The following is a 20,042-nucleotide window of genomic DNA, read 5'->3' as shown; positions in this document are numbered from 1 at the left end:
CATAATCACCAGGCATCACAGGCATTGTGGATCTGATAGCAGGGCTAAGTCTATAGAAAGCAGGGCAAAAGCAAGAGATGCAAAGTTCCAAAACGATGTCACGGGCTATTGCGTTCCCTTCTCTTTTTTCTAAATTGGGCCACTGCTGTTTCCTCACTGAAGGAGCGGGCTTCTGCAAAGTGAACAACACAGTAGCACCTAGCATAAAACAGGTGCCCCATAAACGCTCAGGCCCTCTCTTCTTTTTCAACTGGACTTCTGTGTTTTACGAAGACAGAAAAACAAGATGGAAGATTTTCCTGTTGCTTAGGAAAAACAACTAAAGCTTGTTTAGAGAATATACCTACAAATACAACGTGAAAGAAGCCAGCTATCCGGTATGCGTGAGTGCTGGAATGGCATAGAGTAATGTAGGGCTGGGTGAAAAGGATTGAGAAGTGGAAGGAAAATCTTATTAAGAAAAGATTCCTATAACCCATTCCTGACTTCTCCCATAACAAAAATTTCTGGTTTTGAAATGATAAAAATAGCATCTATAAATGTGGGAAAAGGGCCCTGTATCAGTTTACATGGGCTGCAGTAACAAAATACCACATCAGTGATTTATTTCTTCACAGCTAGAAGTCCAAAATGAAGGTATCAGCAGGCTGGTTTCTTCTGAGGCCTTTCTCCTTGGTTTACAGAGTTGCTTTCTCACTGGGTCCTCACATGGCCTTCCCTCCGTACACTGCACATCTGTGTCCTTATCTCCTCCTCTTATAAGAACACCAGTCATAATGGATTAGGATCCACCTTAAAGATTTCATGTTAACCTAATCATGCCTTTAAAGAACTTATTTTCACATACAGGCACATTCTGAAGTACTGGGGGTGAAAAGTGTCAACATATGAATTTTGGCAGAGGTGGGGAGCCCAATTCAGCTCATAACAGGCCCACACATTGTCAGCACTCGTTTGCATTTATAGTGCAATAACTGCATCTCTATTTATTTACATGTCACATATGCAAATTAAGTAATACAGCATGATGATCTGAATTTATTAAAAAGCATCTCTTTTCTGCAGAAACCCAAATCTATAAACTGCATACAAAGTGTGGTGATTTACTTGATAACCTGCCAGGGCTGGCTGGCCCAAGGTGGTGGGTGGACCACAAGGAGCACCAAAGGTCTCTTTCCTAATCAAAGCTTCCTCACTGGCTTGCCACAAATCCTAAACTCCTTCTATTCCTTCACTGGCACTTTGTTTCCTCTGAAAATGTAAATAATCTCTGGAAGAGTAATATAATTAACTGATCGTTAGCCACTAACATCTTAGGGTAGAACAACTAAGATTGCAGTCTTAAAATATTATGAATTCCATCAAATGGAATTTTATTACTGCTCAGCTACTGGAATGTTAATAATAGTCTTCTTTAATGATAATTCTAGTCTAGGCCATTCATACTTTAAAAAACAAACAAACAAACAAACAAAAAACGGTGAGACAAATATGTATAAAAACATTCCCCTCACCTAATAAAGAAACCTGAGAAGAGTAAGGGGAAGGTGATGAAATTAACATTTTTGAGTACCTGCTCTGTATCATGTATTGTTACAAATTTTAGAAAGCAAATTATTCACTCTTAAAAATAATTCTATATAGTAGTATTAACTGCATTTACAGATGAGGAAATGGGCTCAGATAAAGTAACATCAGAGTTTGCTGATAGGTAAGGAGAGATTAAAACCCATGTCTGGTTCTGTGGCTTGTTTGGTGGATACATGTGGTCAAACTTCTAGTGCTGAGCTCTAGTTTCCTCCTTTTAAAAATAAAGGTGATAACAGTAGATAACCCTACTTTTCATACCACTGTTGTGAGGTTTGTAAGTTGATGTACACATAAAACAGTGTGGCGGAAGGCAGCAGAACTGATGTGCAGCTTCTGAGACTAGACCTTGTCGCCTTCTGCTCCGTCCCCCTAGAACACTTCCGCTGCCTTGTTAAAAAGTCCAAGGGAGACTACAAATGAGGAGAGATAGCCTGGAGTCAGACAAAGGCCCAGCTGACACACAGCACCTTGGCCTCAGATCCTTCACCCCAGGCCAGCTGCCAACTCACAGCGCCTGCACAAGTGGACCCAAGAGAACTTCAGTCACCTACAGAATCAGCACAAACGATAAAGCATTCTGGAAATCCATAGAATGCAGCAGAGGCTACAGACACTTAAGCATCCTACCATGCACAGGAAGGCCCACTCCTCCCCAAAAGAATTCCGGTCCCAAATGTCAATAGCACTGAGGTTGAGAAACTCAGTTACCTGTAATGGCATGGTGGCTAGGATTAAGATGGTAGTGGCGACAGGTGGACAAGTGCTGAGATTTTAGATGTATTTTTAAATATTTTTAAAGTAGAGCTGACCATATTTGCTGAGGGATTAAGTGGACAATATGAAGGAAAAAGAGGCATCAATGATGACACCAAAGTTTCTCACCTGAGCTATTAGAAGGATGAAGTGTCTTGTACTAAGATGAGGAGGGTGGTGGGAGCAGCAAGTAGGGGAACAAGAGTTTTGTTTTCATTTGGGAGTGAGAAGTAACAGATGGAAATACAAGCATCAAGTTGTAGACATACTAAATTGAAATACCTATCCACTCGGCCATCAAGTGAATAAATTTATCAAGCAGGCAAATGGATATGAGTCTGAAGTTCAGGGGCAAGGCTGGGGTTGCAGAAATAAACCTGGAACTCTTAGCATCTGTACAGTATTTACAGCTATGGGACAGGCTAATGTTATTTAGAGAGCAAATGTAAAGTGAGACAATATCTGAGCTCTGAGGCATTCCAAAGTAAAGAGGAGGAACCAGTGAAAGATACTAGTAAGATGAACAAGACAACTTGAGGTAGGAGGAGGAGAGAAAAGAATGATCAACAGTGTCAAATGCCACTCAGATGTCAAAAGGAAAATGAGGGCTAAGAAACAATCAAATCCAGTCACAAGGAAGCCAACACTGGTGTGGAAATGAACAGTTTTGGTGGGGCTGTAGGAATGAAAATCTGAGTGGCCTGGACTCGATACTAGCTATAAATAATGATCCGCTCTTTTGAAGCCTTTGTAAAGCTGAGTCAAGAAACAACAATATCTGGAGGGGATTTTCTTTTCTACCAACTTATATATGCACATGCATAGAAAAGTTTATAGTGTGACAATTCCCTTATATTTACCAGAGATTCAAATTTTAACACTTTCACATTAGTTTTTCCTATATACGTATACACACACACATACACACACACAAATGCACATGTCTGAATATTGAAGATAACTTCACGTCTAAATATCCTTCTGACACACATCCTTACAAAAGCCTTTTCTCCTGCAAGAGTAATAACCATAAATTCAGTTCAGTTGCTCAGTCATGTCTGACTCTTTGCAACCCTATGAACCACAGCACGCCAGGCCTCCCTGTCCATCATCAACTCCCAGAGTCCACCCAAACCCATCTCCATTGAGTCGGTGATGTCATCCAACCATCTCATCCTGTCATCCCCTTCTCCTCCTACCCTCGATCTTTCCCAGCATCAGGGTCTTTTCCAATGAGTCAGCTCTTCGTATCAGGTGGCCAAAGTATTGGAGTTTCAGCTTCAATATCAGTACTTCCAATGAACACCCAGGACTGATCTCCTTTAGGATGGACTAGTTGGATCTCCTTGCAGTTCAAGGGACTCTCGAGAGTCTTCTCCAACACCACAGTTCAAAAGCATTAATTCTTTGGCGCTCAGCTTTCTTTATAGTTCAACTCTCACATCCATACATAACCACTGGAAAAACCATAGCCTTGATTAGACGGACCTTCGTTGGCAAAGTAATGTCTCTGCTTTTTAATATGCTATCTAGGTTGGTCATAACTTTCCTTCCAGGGAGTAGCGTCTTCATGGCTGCAATCACCATCTGCAGTGATTTTGGAGCCCAGAAAAATAAAGTCAGTCACTGTTTCTCCATCTATTTGCCGTGAAGTGATAGGACTGGATGCCATGATCTTCGTTTTCTGAATGTTTAGCTTTAAGCCACTTTTTCACTCTCCTCTTTCACTTTCATCAACAGGCTCTTTTAATAACCATAAACACACTCAGAAAAATATATTCCCAAATATATTCTATAGCTAGGCATACTTGAATTTTCCACTGTGTTTTAAAGCGGGTTCCCACCCCCCGCCCAAACCAAGATTTAACCCAAGTCCATGCACTGCAATTGGTTATCAGGCGTCTTTGGTCTCTCTCAAAGCCTTTTTGAAAAGATCTGTTTTACAAAATGTATTGGATGATTCTGTTACGACATTTAACTTGTTCTGTCCTGGAAGGGAAGGTTTTGAGGGTAGTAAGTGTATTTATTATTTTTGGCACAATATCCTAAAATTAACATTTCCCAACTTTCTGATCTCTTTCTCTGTAAAGTCTTTTAGTTTCAGAACATTCTCAATTTATTCCAAGATTTTTTTCATACTCAACTGAGCAAATTTCAGGGCTTATATACTCCATATTCAGAAAAAATATACTATCATCTCCATTTACTGTAAGAATTCATGGGAGATCTCATCTTAAAGCTAATCAGTACCCAAACCAAATATCATTTTATTGATTAATCATGACAAATTACATTTGGAAAGTAAAATGAAGTCTCTGAAATTTCTTTGCTGATTAGCAAAATAGTACCTCCTTATACTTGAGGGTGAAAGCTGCTGTCAAATAATGCCTACATGACTGGAAATTATAATAGCCAGATGAGTTTACTGGGTTGGTGCTGGTATGTTCTGTACATTCCTCTGTCAATGTAGTAAACAGGTTAAACACAGATGAAAAATTTGATTATATTAATATTTGGCTTCTTTAACTGGTCATTTATGTACAAATTCTTTAAACAACTTAATGTTCTTTAAGCAACTTAAAATGCAAATTGACATAACAATGTTTACAGCTAGAATTTCAAGGAACATTTGTTGTTGCTGTTGTTCAGTCACCCAGTTTTGTCCTACTCTGTGACCCCATGGACTGCAGCATGTCAGGCCTCCCTGTTCCTTACCATCTTCTGGAGTTTGTCCAAGTTCATGTTCATTGCATCAGTGATGCCGTCCAGTCAACTCACCCTCTGACCCCCTCTTCTTCTACCCTCTATCTTTCCCAGCATCAGGGACTTTTCCAGTGAGTTGTCTGTTCACATCAGATGACCAAAATACTGGAGGTTTCAGCTTCAGCATCAGTCCTGGCAGTGAATATTCAGGGCTGATCTCTCTTAAGATTGGCTGGTTTGATCTCCTTGCTGTCCAGGGAACTTTCAGGAGTCTTCTCCAGCACCACAGTTTGAAGGCATCAATTCTTTGGTGTTCTGTCAATTCATCTTAAAACATTCTCTGCCACAATCTTCAAATTATCATCTTTTTCATAGTGTTGGAAAGCATTAAAAATAGAATTTTTTATACAAATGAATTTTATACTCTTTAATTCAATCAACATAAATTCTCTCTACCTTGCATTGCAATTGTTAGCTTACAAAACTGAAACTATTTAGCATGTTATGTGAGATTTAAATTATGATGAAATGAGTAAAACAAAACTGTTAACGATTTTTAACCGTTTTATTTCATTTACTTGGACTTTAGTGCTTTGACACTGGAATATTAATCAAATCATTGACACTTATTTAGAGTGGTTTTCAATTCCTTTGGGTCTACAGACTATTTTGGTGAGGTAAATGACCTTTACTAGTCATCTAGTCCACCTCACCCAGATTACCACTGCAAAAAACCTTCACTTGAATAAATCAGAAATTGGGAATCAGACTTTAAGAAGCACTTTCCCTAAGACCAGAACCATATAAAGATAAAAATTGTAGTTATTATTACCTTATAGTAAGTCAGCCTGTAGCTCACTGGAACTTTCACAGACTAGCAGGAAGACCATGATCATACTAAGTAAACTTTAGACACAGAGCTAGACAGGAGGGCAAGGCCAACCAGTAGAAAATCATCCTCTCAATTCTCCAGCTAGGATATTATACAGTAATATATACAAAAATACAACTCTTCCACACAACTCCCTTAATACTTTAATAATTTTAATGGGATTTTAAACATTACTGAATTACTTGCTCTCATATGAAGCAATGTAAGGCAACAAAATCAAACTAACATTTTACATATTTGCAGTAGCCAGTATGAGGTGGGCTCCAGTGGGCCTGGTCTCCTGCTGTTTACACTGTGTTTATCCCTCCCATCACATCAAGGTGGGTCTGTGCAACAGAGTGATGGGATGTCACTCCTAAGGCGATATTATCAAAGATATTGTGGTTTCTGCCTTTTTCTCAGACATCTGCTCTGGAGGAAAGCCAGCTGCCATGTTGGGAGGACACTCAAGCAACCAGATGAGACCCCGAATTAGAACCACCCAGCTAAATCACTCCCAATTTCCTGATCATCAAAAACTGCATGAAATAATAAATGCTGTCTTATAGGCAGTTTTGGGAGAATTTCTTACAGAGCCAGGGATAATATTTAATAACATGTATTAATTTAACTGGTTGAAGTTATAACTCTCTTTAACTTCTCATTTAGGTATTAAAAATCACATGTTGATGCAATGTAAGGTAGTTAAAAACAAAAAACAAAACTCACTAACAAATACCCACTGAGTACCACTGAGGGCAAAAAAGCTCTCTCATATTCCACATGAAACTTCATTAGGGTAATATTCATGCTGACCTCTAACTTCTCGCTAATTCTTCCCTAGGTAGGAGGGAGTAACTGGTCTGATAACAAGTTTGAGAGAAGGAATTCTGAGGCTCATCTAAAAGTGAAGTGAAAGTGAAAGTCACTCAGTCGAGTCCGACTCTTTACGACCCCATAAACTGTATATAGTCCATGGAATTCTCTAGGCCAGACTACTGGAGTGGGTAGCCTTTCCCTTCTCCAGGGATCTTTCCAACCCAGGGATCAAACCCAGGTCTCCCGCATTGCGGGCAGATTCTGTACCAGCTGAGCCACAAGGGAAGCCCAAGAATACTGGAGTGGGTAACCTATCCCTTCTCCAGCAGATCTTCCCGACTCAGGAATCGAACCGGAGTCTCCTGCATTGCAGGCGGATTCTTTACCAGCTGAGCTATTAGGGAAGCCTACTTGTCTAATACTTGTCTAATCTCACCTACTTATCTCCTTTCCACTTGGGACTTGTCTGACTGAAAAGAGCTGTTTGTTCTGGTCTGCCCTGTCACACAGTAAATACAGTGGGACAAGCTCTACTCCTGTAGACAGAGAAACATGAGGTTTAAATCTGTGTAATTCTGGAGTGTCACATTAGGGACTTCATTGTTTCTGCAAACCTCAGACACATTTTCCAAACAACTTTTTCAGTAATTAACTTATATCAGAATCTTCAACTATCTGACTTCTGTGTCCTATTTCTAAACTGGATCCAAACTTCAGTAAGGGAAAAAAAGGGGAGGGGGCAACTTATCAACTTCTAAACTAAATACAAACTATTAGGGGTATTTTGTGCCCTTGTGCAGTTTATAGTCTATTTGGCATATAAACTAGAACACCTGAAAGGTTACATAATAATATAAGAATTACCTAACAAATATAAACTTTAAGAAGCACGTAATTATTACCAAACATGTGAGAAATTATGATCATCTGTGAGAATCAGTACATCTGAAAGAGAAAGGTAAAAACATAGACCTACCCCATGCCAAACCTATAAACTCAGGAATGGGACCCAAATAACTACGCTTTTAACAAGTTCTCAAAACGATGCTGATCCATACGAATCTAGTCAAAGTGGAAGTCAGCTGCTCAGTCGTGTCTGACTCTTTGCGACCCCATGGACTAGCAACCCTCCATGCTCCTTTGTCTGTGGGATTCTCCACGCAAGAATACTGGAGTGGGTTGCCATTCCCTTCTCCAGGGGTTCTTCTCGACCCAAGGACTGAACCTGGGTCTCCTGCATTGCAGGTAGATTCTTTACCGTCTGAGCCACCAGGGAAGCCCCAACCCAAGATATACATGGCAGGTGCAATGACTTTGGAAAAAAGGAGCCTGCTATGAGCTAGCAAAGGAAAGATGATAGCAAACAAAACTTGAACCAAATTTTGAAAGATTTACAGGGATGGAAGAGGTGGATGAGGTGGAAGAGGATGAGGGGAAAACATCTGCTGAGGGCTTATTAACTGTAGACACTCTCCTATATATTACCTTGTTTAAGACGATTTTATTTCATATATGGAAAAACTGAGGCCCAAACAGATTAAATAATTTGCCTGAACTCATGAAACTAGTTAAATGACAGAATGAGATTAGCAGAAATTTTCATTTTAAAGATGAAATTGAGCCTCAAGGGGGTAAAATATGTCAGAAGTAACAAAATTGTAAAGGGGCAGAACTGTGATTAAGAAGCGAAGTGGCCAAGATGAAATCAAGTCTGTCAATCTAAAGGCTCTGCTGTTGCTGCTTTTAGTAAGTTGGGAAGGAGGTCTGTCTTGCTTAGGAAAACACACAAAAGAAGGAAAGCAAAAGCAGACTCAAAAAAAAAATTAGACCACTGCAAAACAGACTATATTTTAACTTGTGATACAGCCAGAGAATCATACATTAAAGGCCACCAGTGGCTTAAAAAGCACTCAAAAAATAACTGTTTAATCATTATGGTTTTGTCTCAATTGTTTAGTTTACTAAATAATTACTGTCATTAGCAGTCAGTCAAGAACCAACGGTTAAGACTGATGACTTATCAACTAGTTGGAAAGCACCAAACTAGTCAAAACAGTCAAACTAATTGTATAGCTAGCCTTAATTTTAGAAGTATAATGTTAAGGCCAGAATAATTTTATTAAAAATTGCTTTGTTGTTGTTGTTCAGTCACTATGTCCAACTCTTTGCGACCCCCATGGACTGCAGCATGCCAGGCTTCCCTGTCATTCACCATCTCCTGGAGTTTACTCAAACTCATGTCCATTGAGTCAGTGATGCCATCCAATCATCTTATCCTCTGTCACCCCTCTCTCTTCTTGCCTTCAATCTTTCCCAGCATCAGAGTCTTTTCCAAGGAGTCGGCTCTTCGCATCAGGTGGCCAAAGTATTAGAGCTTTGGCATCCATCCTTTCAATGAATATTCAGGGTTCATTTACTTTAGGACTGACTGGTTTGATCTCCTTGCAGTTCAAAGACTGCTTTATGACAATGTTTTATAAGACTGCTTTGTGGTCCATGTTATAATTTTAAGGACTTTTAAAGTGAAAGATAGTGAAGATAAGTCCTTAAATATTTGTCTCTATAAGGACGTCCACTCCTCTTTTCTATCTCAAGACCAAAATAAAAATTAAACTCTGTAAAGCCCTTCCTGTAATTAATCATTTTTTCCTTCATTGCTGCTATACATCATTGCTTGTACAAATTTAGCATTTATTTCATTTTGCCTTGCATTAAAGCTGTTTGTTTAAAAACGTTTGTGCTTCTCTTTAGGGAGGACTATGCATCATCCACCTTTGTATTCACCTAGCGTTTAGCACAGTGCCTTGCACATTCAATAAAAGCTCAAGAAGATGAGTACGTAAGTTATATATCAACACATTTCCTATATCAACCTTGAACTAACAAATATAAGAACACGGGGAAATACACTGTTGAAAACATTTCCATTTTTAAGCAGGTTTTGTCAGCCATGTAATTTGGGAACCACCAAAATAATTTATTTATCAACAAATATGCAGTATGTACCATGCAACGTATATACAAAAATGGGGGGAAAAAAAAACAAACAGATGTAGTTTTTGCCCTCACAAAGCTTACACCTAGTAGGAAGACAGACAATAGCATATAAATACATGTTACGAAGAAAACAAACAGTAGGTGAAATGAGGAACTAGAGTAAGGGTGGAGAGTAAGAGCAGCTTACATAGGTGCACAGCCTGACAAGCGAAATTTAAGCTGAAATTGAAGGGTGAGAGTCAGTTATGCAAAGAGGAGAATATTCAGCAGTGTCACACACTAGCAAAGTAATGCTCAGAATTCTCCAAGCCAGGCTTCAACAGTACGTGAACCGTGAACTTCCAGATGTTCAAGCTGGATTTAAAAAAGGCAGAAGAACCAGAGATCAGATTGCCAACACCCACTGGATCACCAAAAAAAGCTAGAGAGTTCCAGAAAAACATCTACTTCTGCTTTTGACTACGCCAAAGCCTTTGACTGTGTGGATCACAACAAACTGTGGAAAATTCTTAAAGAGATGGGAATATCAGACCACCTTACCTGCCCCTTGAGAAATCTGTATGTAGGTCAAGAAGCAACAATTAGAATTGGACATGGAATAACAGCTTGGTTCCAAATCGGAAAGGAGTACATCAAGGCTCTATATGGTCACCCTGCTTATTTAACTTATATGCAGAGTACATCATGAGAAATGCCGGGCTGGACAAAGCACAGGCTGAAATCAAGATTGCCAGGACAAATGTCAATAAACTCAGATACACAGATGACAGCACCCTTATGGCAGAAAGAGAAGAACTAAAGAGTCTCTTGATGAACGTGAAAGAGGACAGTGAAAAAGTTGGCTTAAAATACAACATTCAGAAAACTAAGATCATGGCATCCGGTCCCAAGACTTCATGGCAAATAGATGGGGAAACAATGGAAACAGTGAGAGACTTTATGTTTGGGGGCTCCAAAATCACTGTAGATGGTGACTGCAGCCATGAAATTAAAAGACGCTTGCTCCTTGGAAGAAAAGCTATGACCAACCTAGACAGCATATTAAAAAGCAGACACATTACTTTGCCAACAAAGGTCCATCTAGTCAAAGCTACAGTTTTTCCAGTAGTCATGTATGGATGTGAGAGTTGGACTATAAAGAAAGCTAAGCGCCAAAGAATTGATGCTTCTGAACTGTGGTGTTGGAGGACTCGTGAGAGTCCCTTGGACTGCAAGGAGATCCAACCAGTCCATCCTAAAGAAAATCAGTCCTGAATATTCATTGGAAAGACAATGCTGAAGCTGACATTCCAATACTTTAGCCACCTGATGTGAAGCACTGACTCCTTGGAAAAGATCCTGATGCCAGGAAAGATTGAAGGTGGGAGGAGAAGGAGACGATAAGAGAATGAAATGGTTGGGTAGCATCACTGACTCAATGGACATGAGTTTGATTAAGCTCCTGCAATTGATGATGGACAGGGAAGCTGGGCGTGCTGCAGTCCATGGGGTCACAGAGTGAGACATGACTGAGCGACTGAATTGAACTGAATTGAAGGTGTGTGTGGGTCATGTGCTGCAATGTCAGCTTCAGGGGAGAAGTTACAGCACATTCCCCAACCTTCTATTTTTCAATTTTTTTGCTATTGTTTCTGCCAACACTTATCTGATAAGAATTCTCCTGCCTAAATTAAATTTAGGCAGATTCTCTTGCCTAAATTAAATGACAGCATTAACTCTGGGGAATGCAAGATTCCTTCCAAATAATACTAATTTCCTTTCAGTCCTTATGACTATTAAATTCATCTCAAAGTGACACCTCTTTCCAAATTAGGAAAGAGTGTTTCCTCTATATCAGCTTTCATTTTTTGATTTGAAGCCCGCCTGATTGCTAATCAACGTGTGGTATGATTACTTCAACAATTACTTATAGAACGTCATTCTGTCATCAGAAAAAATGCACTGCTGGCTTTCGGAACTGCATGTTGCTCTGGAATATAAGGTCACACAGCAGAAGAATTAAGATTAGAAATCCAAAATTTCAGCATCTGCTCTAGGGCTCTTCCTTATCTTTTGTCTTCTCATTTTGTGAGTGAAAATCAGAGCCAAGTTAAGTTTAGGTTACATAATGGGCTGTCACCTTCTGTCTAAATTATAGTCTAAAAGTACAAAATAAGATCAAACTCTCATACTACTTTCTTGTGTGGTCACTATATGGCTGTATTCACAAATAGGTTGTGTACATCTCTATCACTGCACATATTACAGTATGCTAACTGTCCTCCTAACTGAACTGAATTCACTGAGTGCAAGAACTAAAATTTCTTATATTTTTAAATATGCAAATACTGGCCCAATGTACTGCCAAAAATATTAATATACATTCACATTGCTTAACCAAAAACCAGGGACTGGATGTTTTAGAAACAAGAATTTCTGTGAACTAAAAAATGTCACAAGGCACACAAACCATTTCAAAACACCTTACATACCAGTGGCCAAGAGCAGCACCTCATAATCAAGCATATTAATATTTCTTCAGCAAAACATAATGGATAAATGAAGACTATATATACCTTTTCATTAGTTCAGGTTGCATTTTGCTCCCAAATGAATTCTATCTCCAAGCTTAAAATGCTTTTGCTTTTCAAATCCTTTTGAATGTTGGTATTAGAGATATGGGCTGTATTCACAACAGTGCTGCTACAAGATGCGATTAATCACTTCAACTCTCATCTTCTGGATGAGACCAGAACAAGCAGTTATACCAGGCGGCTTTTATATCCCATGTTTGGAGAGACTTGTTTTATCACTAAAGAATCCAACCTAGCAAAGAGGATCAAAAGCTGACGGGGGGGGGGGGGGGGGGGGGGGGGGGGGGCAGGGTGTGGTGGGCAGGAATCCTAATTGTACAATACTGTATTCTTATCAGAGCTGCTCATTAATTATTAATTTAATAAGGCAGCTCCATTTGATTAGATGATGTTATTTTTTAATGAAAATGGGTAAATAAAACTCCTGTCCCATACGGCTAACAAGAGTATGGGGGCAGTCAGTTTTGAATTCTATGGGAAGATAACTGCACTTTTTGGGGACCAATGTTCATAGAAAGAGGGATTCCAAATATAATGGTGAGAAATAAGCAGAAATGTACACATTTTTCTCTAATTATAATTACTCTAATATAAACCAAGGGAAATTTTCTAGTCAACCTCTCCTGATTGACTTTTATATTATTAGCAATCTTATATAAAGTCTTACATGTTTTTCTCTACTTTTTACAAATGGAAAAAGCTCTGCAATCCAAACTGAGCACACTAAAATCCATTCTTTTCTTTCCGTAACTCAAGCCCCACCTCCACTTTGCTTCCGTTACTATAGATTTTTTTCCTGGGCAAAATACCCAATTTGCACTGAAAGACTACAAATCAACTCTGCTGGCAACAATGTTTGATATGATTCAGTCTGGGGACGTTGATTTTCAATCTTAAAATTGTATGGACATTTTAACTGAATCAATTACTTTGTTCAATATATGACATTAACATTCAGCAAGTGTTTATTACAGAAAAGTGTATTCCATTCTAAAAATGGAAATACCAAGTGTGAAAATGAAATAAATCTTGAGTTTTGGCTACTACTTCAGAACGAAATACTACCCTCTCATATTTTCCTAATTCGTTAAAATAAGAAAAAGAAAACCTAATAGCTAGATCTTAACAACAAGTATACCCGCACGTTACTTACCTAGTACGGCAACAAAAAAGGTGAACAAAAACTAACCAGACTATTTTTCAGTCTGGAAAAAACAAATTCCCTGTTCCATTTCTCAGCTATTTACATCCAGTAGTACCGAAAACTAAAATCCTTCTCACTGGATTTCTTGGTACAGGGGACTGACTTCCTCTATACTATCTTATCAAAACGATCAGCATTAAATACTTAAATTACTTAGCTTGAGACCACTTAAAAAAAAGCCCCACAGTCCAAAATGCCAGTGGTGACTATTCTGTAAGGAAATGGGTCAGAAACATGTTGTTATTCTAGGACGTAGGATCAACCGAGCCAAGGACTTCTGGAATATGCTGCCCCAAGATTCAGGATGCAAGACTCAAGAAACAGCACGCGCGGTCATGATGTCCGTGAAGCCACAGGACCTTCCTACGAAAGCAGAGCCTGAAAACTCATCGACTCATAGAGAACTCCCCTTCTCTGAAGTTACAAGGCAGGGCAGCTGACAGGAGCGCGCTAGAGACATCTCGGCCCTTGACTAGCTAAGAATGGGGTCCCCGTGCTGCGGCTACTCCCCTTACCGTGAGAAGATCTGGGAGGGAGGAAAGGAGAAACACCCAGAATCCTGGTTTAAAAAAAAAAAAAAAGGCCCTAGCCTCGCAGACTGGGGTTTAGGGAGACAGGGAGGGGCAGCTCCGTGTGTGGGGACCCTTTGTGAACAGGCTCTGTGGCAGCTCGGCTCTCACCGAGGCTTTCATGAGAGCGGACTATGGGGCCCCCGCGCCGCCCGCCCCGACGCGGAAACCTCGGCGCTGCGGGCGGGCGCCGGCCAAGAGCCCCTCCATCGCACCCTCCGCCAGCTGTGGGGGCCTTCGCACCTCGCCCGCCCGCCGGCCCACCCAAGTCACTCAGGGCGCGTCGGCTTTCGACCCGGGGTCGCCCGGCCAAGCCGCAACGAGACGCGCGCTGGGATCTTTCCTTAGCGTAATCCCTCCGCTGCCGGCCGCGCACTAGTTTTAATCACGCCCCATTCTCCCCCGCCTTCCCCCGCCTGGCCGTCGGCGTCACCTCCGCCACCCGAGCGCTTTCCAGCAGCTTCCAGAAACGTCGCCTCCCCAAACCCAGCCACTCACATATGGCGGGCTCTTGCAGCCACCGGCCCCGCCCCTAGTCGTCGCCGCAGCTACAACTGCGGCTGCGGCGGCCGAGCGGAAAGCCACGCCTCTCTGCGGAGGCCCACCGGAAGTGCTCCTGTCTTCGCCTTCCCTGCCCGGCTGACGCCCTTTCGGGGCCCCCACGCAGAGCCGGAAGGGGAAGTATTTCTCCGGGGACTCAAACCGGAAGCTGCTTTCCTAGCGGAGGGGCTCGGGGGGAGGAGCGGGCCGAGGAGAACGTGGGTTGAACGTCGCGCTCTGGCGTGGGAGCTCCAGTTGGAACGGGAGTTCCGAGCGACCCGGACGCGAGGAAGGACCGAGCCGGCGGCAGGTAAGAGAAAAGACGGAGTAGCTTCCTTCAGCTTCTGAAATAGGAAAAGCCGATGGAGCTGGGGTGATCTTTGGGGGTACTCCGCTGGTTGAAAGGAGGGGCTAGGCTGGGAGGGGGAAAGGCTTGGTGAGTAAGGTGTTAGAATCGAGTCCCAGATTCATTCGCTTGGACTCAGAGAGGTAAATGCTGAAGAGAAACCAGAGGTTCCCCTCACCGCCCCCCCCCTCCCCCCCTCTTCATAAGGAGCGTGAATTAACGGAACCCTGGTCTCCTCGGGTTTCCAAGATTGGGTTTTGAGACTGACGTCTCCTGGTCTATGATTCGGGACGGCTGGCTTGGGTACCAGACAGGGCTGGGCGCCGAAAGCCAGCCCTAGCCCTCGGCTTCAAGTCTGTGTGGCCTCACCTTTGACAGCTTGCGTGCCGAGCCCCCTTCCTTGGAGGGAAAGCTTAAACGGGTGTAAGGCCTTCTGCGAGCAGTTGGTTCTCTGGGTTTCCCCATTTTGCACTGGGCTGTGACTTCAGCTTAATTGCTGCTTTCGCTAGCCTCAGGGCCAACTTGACGCTTTGATGCTGGGTTAGTACTTGACATTTGGGCTTCTGGAGCGTCAGTGGCTCACAGAAGTAATGAAAAGGGTGGGGGTGGGGGTGGGGGTGGGGAGCGGCTCAGAAAAAAAAACGCGGAGGGTGAAGTGGAGTAGACGGTAAGACTGGAAAGCCAGTGGTCTCACAGTGCGGTGGTCTTAGCATTGCCCTCAGGTAACCCTGAACGACTGAACACACAAGCACGGAGCTGTCTGGACTTTACTGTAATCAGACTGGAATCATTACTTGATTTTAAGCTGAGCAGCGACAGACTCAGACTTGTTTTTCTTTAATAAAAGCATCACTTTGGCAGTGATAAGGAGTGGAGATGGAGATGAAGACAGAAGGGGTTTGAGATGCCTCCAAAGAACTGTCCACAGAATTTGATGACTTTGACTAGAGAACCACTCAAATTTTCTAGTATGTGTGTTTGTAAGCATAGAGGTGCCAAAGTCTAAGATAAATAAAAGCAAAAGGAGCAGGAGCAGGTGGTTTTTTGAAGAGAGGACAATGAGGCCAGTCATTCAGGGATAAATTAAGTTGTAAGAACTACCCCATGGTTTCCTATCTAGGACCAAGTAAGTTGTATTTGAAAGACTTGAATAGCCTACCTCTGGGGTTTGTTTTTTTTTTTTAGCGAATTTTCTTTTGGGGCTTCTGCATATTCAGGATTTCAACCACCAGCCTACCTGTTTTACCATTGAAATTGTTGGGTGATAGGATCAGGAGAGCAAATTTGAATTCTTATCATGTTTTACTTTAGTAGAGAGAGAGAGAACCAGCCGGAAAAGTTTGCTTAATCCCTCAGGCAGATGGAAATTTTCAACAAGGAAGATTTGTTCCAGATACATGGCTTACCAGCCTTTTTTTTTTTTTTTTTGAGAATACTGCAGAATGATCCAAGCTATGCTGCCTATTTTCTGCATAATGTATAAAATAGCACTAAATAGTAGTTAAAATTTGCTGTGTGTCAGGTGCTAAACATTTTACACGCATTGCATTTAATTCTTAGAATCATCTGATTTTCCAAATACAGTTTTGAACCTAAAGCCCGTGCTTTTAGCCACTCGTGAATCCTAGAAGTTTGACTCTTCCTGTATAGTTCCCTTCTGTGAGTAGGTTATAAACAGAATCAGCCAGAGTTAACAAATTGGTGTTGTCCTTGAGGAACTTAAAAGGAAAAAGCACTAAACTTGTTTTTTTACCCTTTTGGCAGTGATACTCAGTGGACTGAATTTGGCCCCCTACCCCCAACTCCACCCCCCAGGTTGGCAACATTTGACAGACATTTGATGACATCTGGAGATAGGTTACAAGTGAGGGGTGGGTGTTGTTGGCATCTAGCAGTTAGAGGTCAGTGATGCTGCTGAACATCCCCTTAACCCACAGGACAGCCTCCACAACAAATTGATCTGGTCTATGATGTCTGTAATCTTGTGGTTGAGAAATCCTGCTTATGAATGTTTCTTGAGGAATAGCAACATGAGATTCACTGATGTTTTTCTAAAGAGCATTTTTATTTTTGGAATTATTCCTTGGCTTGAAAGCTGTGTAAAGTATATTCCTCTGAAACAGAATAGCATAACTAGTTTCTAAAGTGAATCTGTGAGCCCCAGTTTCCCAGGAGGTGGTTGTCATAAGAATCATGGAGTCTTAGATCTTGGAAAAACTTTTCTTCCAAGTGTTCTACAAATCCCTGTGAAGTGGTAATTCACTCTTCTCAGAGTTCTCCTTTATCTAGTTTTCCTTGTACTTTATTTAAGCTACTGTTAACAATTACTTTCCCTTACACTGAGCTCCAGTCACATAATTTTGACTTGACTGAATGTGATTCTACTCCAGGGGACTACACTCAAAAAACACTTGTTACATGTGTAATTTGTACTATGACAGTGTTTATATTTTTGTTCTGTTACAAATTATTTAATGTAAAGTACATTATTGTCAGCTTTTAAGAAGTGGCACTGTTCTCAGCTGGTGATATATTCTTGATAGTTGAAAGCAATAGGAATGTAAGGGTTCTTTGTTCCTTGTAAAGTAATAGCACAATGGATCTAGGTTTTGTAAAGTACTTTCTTAATATAATGTTTATATATTTGTTTTAAATTGAATATAGACTAAAAACTTAACGTTTTCAAACTCTGGTCAATACAGTTAACTAATAGCTAACTCTATTAAAAGTTTTGGTGTTTCCTTCTAAATGAGTCTACTACGAAGACTGGTCCTATTGCTGGTTTATGCCCTCTTCCCACAAATTTGCTAGATTTATAAATAAATTTAGGTATTTTGCTTTCACTTCAAAATAAGAATTTTAGAATCTGTTTAACCTAGGGTATATAGTTCTCAAAATATACTTAATGTATATCCATCTTCTAAAATAGCATAACTCTTTTTCAAAGTAAATAGGATTTTTGTTTAATTATCTATTGACTTTTTTTTTTCCAGGGTTCATTGAGAAATCCTTAGTGCTATTGACATGTTTCAAGGGACATAAATTAGCCAATGACTCGGAATGACGGATTCCCCGAAGAGTGGAAATGGTTTGCCAATGGTTGGACCAGGGCCTGATATAGGGAACTCTTCACTCCACATGGTGGGGTACTTGGGAAAAGTTAGTGCACTTATTTTTTGCCTCAGTGCAAAGTTGGTTTTTTTCCCTCTTGTTTTTGAGACTTAAATTTGGTTTTAATTTTACCAATTAATTTCTAAAAAATTGTATCTTCCACGGAAATCTTACAGTAATGGCGAAAGACTGTTTCTGTTTACCTCTCTGTTTCATTGATATGTGAAAGTAGAAAGAAAACATAGACCTTATGGTTTACTGTTTGAAAATAGCGAGTATTTTCAGTGGTAGCTAACGCTACTTTTTCTCTTGCAAAATAAAACTAATGCTATTCATAACACCTATTTTAATATTTAAAACTAGAATATATTCTTTTTGGAATAATAGCTGTATTAAAGCCTTTATGGATTTCTTTTATTTGCTGTCTTTTAAGATATCTTGCCAGGATGCTTCTAGGTGAAAATTATTAAAAAATGTTCTGGTTGCTTTTACATTTAACTTTTTGTAATTTGATAAAATCTGTACGTGTCTCTATTTTAATTTCCTTTCTTTCTCTTTTAGAATTGTGATTCAGCGAAAGTTTTGTCAGATGGATATTGCCCTGTTTGTAGGGCGAAGGGAAAGTTAAAAGCCTTAAAGCCTTACCGAATTAGTTTTCAAGAATCTGTCTTTTTGTGTGAGGATCTGCAGGTAAAGTATTAATCTTAGATGGTATCAAAGTTTTAGCCTTTTGCTTTTTTCTTCACTGCTTAAATTTGCGCTCATTTTGTAGTTTTTAGACTGTATGTTTTTTAATATGTAGATAATCAAAGTCTAGATCTGTCTGGTATGCAATTTTAAATATTCTCTGTTATTTTTCCACTCAGTTTCCTGAGTTATTACATGAAGATGTTAAGACTTGTTAGAGGAGGGAATATATTTCAAGATTTTTTTTTTTAAACCTTTTGGGGGTCCTTTAGATGTTGTCACCTTATCTGTTGGTTTATTAACTTTGGGACTCACTGAGAAAGTTATTAACCTCTAAATGTTATGTATTTAAGAACTCTGGAACTTCTTCACCTTGCAAAACTGAAATTCTGTACCGTTGAATAACAACTTCTCCCCGTAGCCCTGGCAACTACTATTCTAATTGTCTATGGATGTGACTAATCTCTAGGTACCTCATATAAGTGGAATCATACAGTATTTGTCTTTTTGTGATTTTGCTTAGTGTAATGACCTCAAAGTTTATCTGTATTGTACCATATGACAGGAGTTCCCTTTTTTTTTATTTTATTTTATTTTATTTTTAAACTTTACATAATTGTATTAGTTTTGCCAAATATCAAAATGAATCCGCCACAGGTATACATGTGTTCCCTTTTTTAAGGCTACATAACGTTCTACTGTGTTAATATGTATATACCACATTTTCTTTATCCATTTGTTTGTACATGGACATTTGGTTTCCTTCTGCTTCTTGGCTATTGTGAATAATGTTGTAATAAAAGTATGGGTGTGCAAATATCTCTTCAGGGTCTTGCTTTCAATTGCTTTGGACAACTTTTTGAATACAAAATTACTGCTATTGAGTTTAAAGTGTTCTATATCATCTGACATGTGGTAGGATTAAGGAAATAATCTCAGGATATAAAAGTTGAGGATCAAGTTGTTGATGGCGACTGCACATCTAGTTAGTAATGGAAAAATGAAGAACTTGTCCTGTTAAACTAAAGAATTTCTAAATAAGTGCATTATTAGGAATATAGTGTTCACTTGTATAGAAGATGCTATATTTTAAAATGGAGGATTTAGTGCATTTCAGGTTTCCCGTGTAGTTCAGTCGGTAAAGCATCTGCCTGCAATGCAGGAGACCTGGGTTCAATTCCTGGGTCAGGAAGTTCCCCTGGAGAAGGAAATGGCAATCCACTCCAATATTCTTGCCTAGAGAATCCCATGAATGGAGGAACCTGGCAGACTACAGTTC

The 20,042-nt window shown here is 40.2% G+C and overlaps 1 protein-coding gene across 6 annotated transcripts in view; it reads left to right on the top strand.

Moving 5' to 3' along the window:
• Positions 1-14,783: 14,783 nt before the first annotated feature.
• USPL1 (ubiquitin specific peptidase like 1) overlaps positions 14,784-20,042 on the top strand; it is a 31,155-nt gene continuing 25,896 nt past the window's right edge. For 2 of the 6 annotated variants that reach the window (XM_055542444.1, XM_055542441.1), the window contains exons 1-3: positions 14,785-14,929; positions 17,959-18,124; positions 18,638-18,766. In XM_055542444.1, the coding sequence (XP_055398419.1) occupies positions 18,026-18,124; positions 18,638-18,766 (228 nt within the window). In that variant the 5' untranslated portion in view covers positions 14,785-14,929; positions 17,959-18,025. Of the gene's footprint in view, positions 14,930-17,958; positions 18,125-18,637; positions 18,767-20,042 lie in introns of all 6 variants that reach the window. The other 4 variants (XM_055542442.1, XM_055542443.1, XR_008700969.1 and 1 more) reach the window with 4 other exon arrangements.

The sequence above is a fragment of the Bubalus kerabau genome, chromosome 12, assembly GCF_029407905.1.
Source record: "Bubalus kerabau isolate K-KA32 ecotype Philippines breed swamp buffalo chromosome 12, PCC_UOA_SB_1v2, whole genome shotgun sequence".
Classification (NCBI taxonomy): Eukaryota; Metazoa; Chordata; class Mammalia; order Artiodactyla; family Bovidae; genus Bubalus; species Bubalus kerabau.
This window is presented reverse-complemented; position numbering and strand designations above follow the sequence as displayed.